This window comes from Lottia gigantea, assembly GCF_000327385.1.
Source record: "Lottia gigantea unplaced genomic scaffold LOTGIsca_44, whole genome shotgun sequence".
Classification (NCBI taxonomy): Eukaryota; Metazoa; Mollusca; class Gastropoda; family Lottiidae; genus Lottia; species Lottia gigantea.
Window position 1 is genome coordinate 1,063,188 of NW_008709540.1, and position 5,558 is coordinate 1,068,745.

General features: G+C 34.1%; 1 protein-coding gene across 1 annotated transcript; it reads right to left on the minus strand.

Annotated features, from left to right (window-relative positions):
* Window positions 1–217: 217 nt before the first annotated feature.
* On the minus strand, window positions 218–5,206 carry LOTGIDRAFT_123540 (hypothetical protein; the record flags this gene model as incomplete). Its single annotated transcript, XM_009060752.1, has 4 exons — window positions 218–1,235; window positions 2,927–3,018; window positions 4,494–4,685; window positions 5,051–5,206. The coding sequence occupies 4 exons, from the start codon at window positions 5,204–5,206 to the stop codon at window positions 218–220; spliced, it is 1,458 nt and encodes a 485-aa protein (XP_009059000.1).
* Window positions 5,207–5,558: the final 352 nt, after the last annotated feature.

A 5,558-nucleotide genomic window follows, 5' to 3' on the forward strand; every position in this document is an offset into this window, starting at 1 on the left:
TTAGCCTTGGCAGTGTGAGTAAGATGAAAGTGTCATATTTTGACACAATGTATTACAGCAAATGGTATCCATTTTCAACATTTAAATGGATTTCTCTTAAATATCATTCAAAAAGTTTGAATTAAAATTACGTTGTATATATAATTAAACTAAATAATAAGCTAAAATTAAAATCAAAGAATTTTTTTGTAAATTATAATATCATAAAAATCTATAGCTACTCAGTAGCCAATTGAGGTTCGCTGCGTTCCTTCTGTCGTGCTAGCATATGACTGGTTATTCCCAAGGCTCCACCAATACCAAATCTAACGAAATTATCTCCCACTAGGGGTCCCATCGCATATAGTCCTGGCTCGTGATTCGATTCATAACTTAACGTATTAATATCAATAGGATTATGCTTGCTGTCTATCGGCCATTTTGGAACGAGTCCAAGACACTTGCCTTCCTGAGGTAGAAAAGATAAATCTGACCTTGACCCTATCATCACAACGATAAATGACACACAAAGTGATGTAATGGCCCCTGAATCTAACGCCTGAATAAATGCCTTATTTTCCTTGATCTCCACCACTTTATGATTACCGTAAGGTTTATAAAGTTCAGATTCCTCCGTGCCCTTCATCAACGAATGAATATTACGATATTCAGGATACATCTTCGATGGTAACTTTCTGAAAATTAGCGAGGAATCGTTCGGTGGGCATCGGAACGAATGGATCACAGGAATTCCCTTCCCCATCGACATCAAAATAGAATCTGCTGCACTTAAACCAGCCCCAACAACCAATATGGGGTCTGAAGAAGGGTGGAGGTTTTCAATTTTCAAAACTTTTTCTAAATCAGCCAACGAATGAACCACATTGGGCAATGTTTCTCCCTCAACCCCAAGTTTATTAGGAATGTCGTATGTCCCATTCGCAAGAACAACGTTTGGTGCAACAAAACAAAATTCTTCGCGAACAATGTTGCCATTTACATCATCATGGTCACTTGGTTTGTAATGATAGCCTCGTACCTCCCATAAGTAACTATGGTTTTGTTTAACGTTTTTACAGCAGGGTACAACTTCTCCGCTTTCACCATCCACGTGACTACGCAGTTGAAAAACTTTTTGAACCGAGGTCACCGTATGGTGGTCGTAAAAATAAGGAGATAACTTTCTATCATTCACAAAATCTAGATAATAATTCTTGACGTCTGCTATTGTTGCTCTGTTGTTCATTGATGTAGTCCTGGAGAAAAAAAAAAAAAAAAAAAGAAACTGTTAAATCATGATTAATTATCTTACAATTTTTCTACCACAAATATTTCATAAACTAGAAGTTGTTTTTTATTTTATTTTCATTGAAAGCCAACAAAACATGAAATTTTCATTTTGTTCAATTAGGTACATTTTTTGGAAAACATGATAAAATAAATAGATCAATGATCATTGTATTTAATATTTGATAACATTGTACAAACAATAACTATATCTTCCTTTATTCAAAATTCAATACACAATTGTTTTTCATTTCAGCTGAGAAGTGTCACTTCGAGCAATAAACCAATCAGCAATTATTGAGATCAACATTAAGATCAATTTAAGAATAAAGATTGTAATAATGTTGATATGATAGGTTCAAAGTTTCTAAAACAGATAATAAAACAGAAGAATTTAATGACATGGCATATTTATATTGATGAAATGGTGGTTTGAAGTTTGTAAACAGATAATAATAGGCCTTCAAACACAGTCATCTGTTTCTATCAATAGTCATAAATAACATACACTATTATAGAGAGAGTCGACTATTGATAGAAACAGATGAAATTTAATGATATGTCGTCTTTGTATATAAGATCAATATGTATCATACAAGGGAGACAACTTAAAAGTATTAAAAAAAAACTAGTACTAACAACATTTTAGCAAAACATTGGTAGCAGCTAATGAACTTTTCACAAGAGGAAGTATATCAATCATAAGTGAGCAAGTGTTTCATAATGAAAAGTGATATCAGGTGTCTAGAAGAGTAAGCATATCCTGCCTAGTACCACACCTGTCAAAGCTGCTTAAAATACACAACACACATGACAAAAAACAACAGTGACGAATCTATTGTGGATCACGAGACGTCAAATATGTCATCAACTCATTATCTTTATCAAACCCACAAAAAAGCTTTCAATCAACTTTTTAAAAAACAAATATAATCTATTACAACTGATTACAATAGCCCTTGATCTGATAGTGAATGTTAAAAGGGCTTGCCAAACTGAGGAGCACATTCTAGACAATCTTTGAACGGCATATTAGAAGAACAAGATATAGAGATATAAGACAATTTCATGGATAGATACTTCTGGTATATTTATTACTTCAACGTTTCAATGTGGTTCTCACACCGTCATAAGGAATATAATGATACTTCTAGAATATTTATTACTTCAACGTTTCAATGTGGTTCTCACACCGTCATAAGGAATATAATGATACCTCTAGAATATTATTACTTCAACGTTTCAATGTGGTTCTCACACCGTCGTAAGGAATATAATGATACTTCTAGAATATTTATTACTTTCAACGTTTCAATGTGGTTCTCACACCCTCATCAGGTATATAATGATACTTCTAGAATATCTATTACTTCAACGTTTCAATGTGGTTCTCACACCGTCATAAGGAATATAATAATACTTCTGGAATATTTATTACTCCAACGTTTCAATGTGGTTCTCACACCGTCATCAGGAATATAATAGTTATAAACAATCAGTAACATAAGTATATACAGGTAACATTGATAATGGAAACAAACAACAATGGCAAAAGGGAAGACATGTAAAAAGACAACATTCCAGGTGGAAACGGTTTTGGTCCAACCCGCCAATACAAGACAGCTATATCCAATTTAGCAATCATTATCTCAGTACTCACCGTTTTTTCTTGGCTAGCCATTCTCTAAATGGCGCAGACGGTAATTCCATCCAGGTATTTAAACTTAACGTCTGCATACTGCCATCCATTCTCTACAAAATAAACATTGTATAATCATTTTAAAAAAACTAAAAGTCAAACAGGAACAGAAAATCTAACTGAAAGGAGGCAATTCCAGTAATTGGCAGCTATTATGTACTTGGTCCTCAGCCCTCTAAGGGTAGCTGTGTCCTTATTTTAAATTGCCAAGCAAATCATTTATGAAATACTGTTTGATACTGAATACTGCCACCTTGCTGATGGTGTAAGAGGGTATAAGAGAGGACAAAATGTTTCTAGGGATATGAGAATCATAAGATTTGAATCATTGGGTGTACCAGATGGTAAATCAACTCCTACCCAATACCAAACTGCACAAGTTCAAGGTTAAATTTTCAATATTTATATTTTTATCTGCTTATCTGTGATAACCAGCAACCTGTTTCTTAGCAATATAAACAAGAGATAAGAAGACTGCTAAATCATGCTATAATAATAGTAATACAAAGTGTAAATATGTTTCTTATTCAGGGGTGTATCTAGAAAATGCCTAAGGGGCGGGCCAAAAATGACAGGTGTCTCTCCGAGACGAGGCGAGAAGTGCTGAAGCGCAATGGGTTGCCCGAGTTTCTCAAGAAGTCCATGTATTTCAGATGGTCCAAGATTAACATTGAGCATTTAAAGGTATCAATTTTCACTTTTCGAATACCTTACGGGGAGAGACTACTTGTGTGTCATAAAATTTCAGAAATGATATGAAATGGAGTTTTACATCCTACTTTTCTACACATTAAAAGATTGAATTAACCTTGTTGATATTCAATTAAGGTTTTTCTAGTTTCTTTTATTGACATAAGACAACATGTTTTGAATATTAAATGACTATACCATTATATTATGACACTGTGCATACAAACTGTAATGTCATTATACCATATAGCCTAAATATAGAGAACAATATGTTTGAACTGAATGTTTGAAGGCCACTGTGTCAGTCATTATATAGTCAGTGAATATAAATATAATGTATGATAAATAAAACAGTATAAACTAGCCTAGTCAGTTATCAGTTATATTTTTTAAAACTGCACTATAGCAGATATATCTAATCTATATACCACACAAAAACCCACTTTCACATTGCACGAAGCTATTATCACCTTTTATCAATTAGATGGGATTGCACTCAGCAGCGTACACAGCCAATCAGAGCCTCAACAATAAGACTGTAAACATTATGGCTTATAGTTTACTGACTTTCTGTCGAAGGCTCTGATTGACTATTTACGCTAGCCTACAATCCAATCAAATCGCTTCATTTACAAACTTTCATGATACAAGAAAGGTTCAAAGTTCAAGCTATAATGAACCCATGTAAAACAGTTTTGAAGCTAATATTCCAATTCACATAGAAATAATTGTTAAAATAAAACATGTAGAACACTACATCTGCATTTGATACGTTTTATCAGATTATTTAAAATAAATTATAATATATAAAGGAAACAAAATTTGTCTGAGCTCTTACCTGCCAAGATCCCCCTGGTATGGATTTCCCTAAAACTACATGAGGTATAACATGGTTGTCGTCTTTCTGCCAAGTAAGTAATGATGGGTTATCTGCCCCTAGATCAGCGTCAGGATGAAGTAAAGCATCGAATAATAAGGCCACAGGATTGGATGAACGGCCATCTAGACCCTCAGAGAGATATTCGAGGTCCTGCAAGAAAAATTGTGAAACTTTGTAATGATGAGCTTAAAGGGACAGTCTGATTTTTTATTCAAAATCTCATTATCGAAAACGATGTAAATTATTCGCAAAATATTTCTAAAGTATGCTACTTACTACTATCTATCGAGTTGATCAAACTGATAAAAGGGTTGATAAAAAAAAAACTGTATAAATATATACATTAGTTTTCCGACCAACTTAAAAAATCAAAAGACTGCCCCTTCATCTAAATGAAATGGCTTCAGATGACTGACAGCAGTTCCTCCACCAATATAGTCTCAGCGTGATATCTATATTCCTCAACACTCACTTAATCAAAGAAAAAAGATAGCCATGGAAAGATCGATTTCTACCTGTTCAACAATTGATAAACCGTTCTTCAGTTCTGCTAATTTCTTGGTGAGGATTTCGTTAGAATGTGGAATTCCGTTGTAATAGGGACGGTTACCAGACAGCAGGAATGATAAACTGATAGCTGATGGTCCATTACCTGGAATGATAAGATGCATCACATACTACGCCCTACAATTATATTGAATAATACTAAACTAAGTCAGTCACTACTGGTAAATACAACTCAAGTCAGTCACTACTGGTAAATACAACTCAAGTCAGTCACTACTGGTAAATACAACTCAAGTCAGTCATATTTACAGCTCTAGTCAGTCAGTACTGGTAAATACAACTCAAGTCAGTCACTACTGGTAAATACAACTCAAGTCAGTCACTACTGGTAAATACAACTCAAGTCAGTCACTACTGGTAAATACAACTCAAGTCAGTCACTGCTGGTAAATACAGCTCAAGTCAGTCATTACTGGTAAATACAACTCAAGTCAGTCACTACTGGTAAATACAACT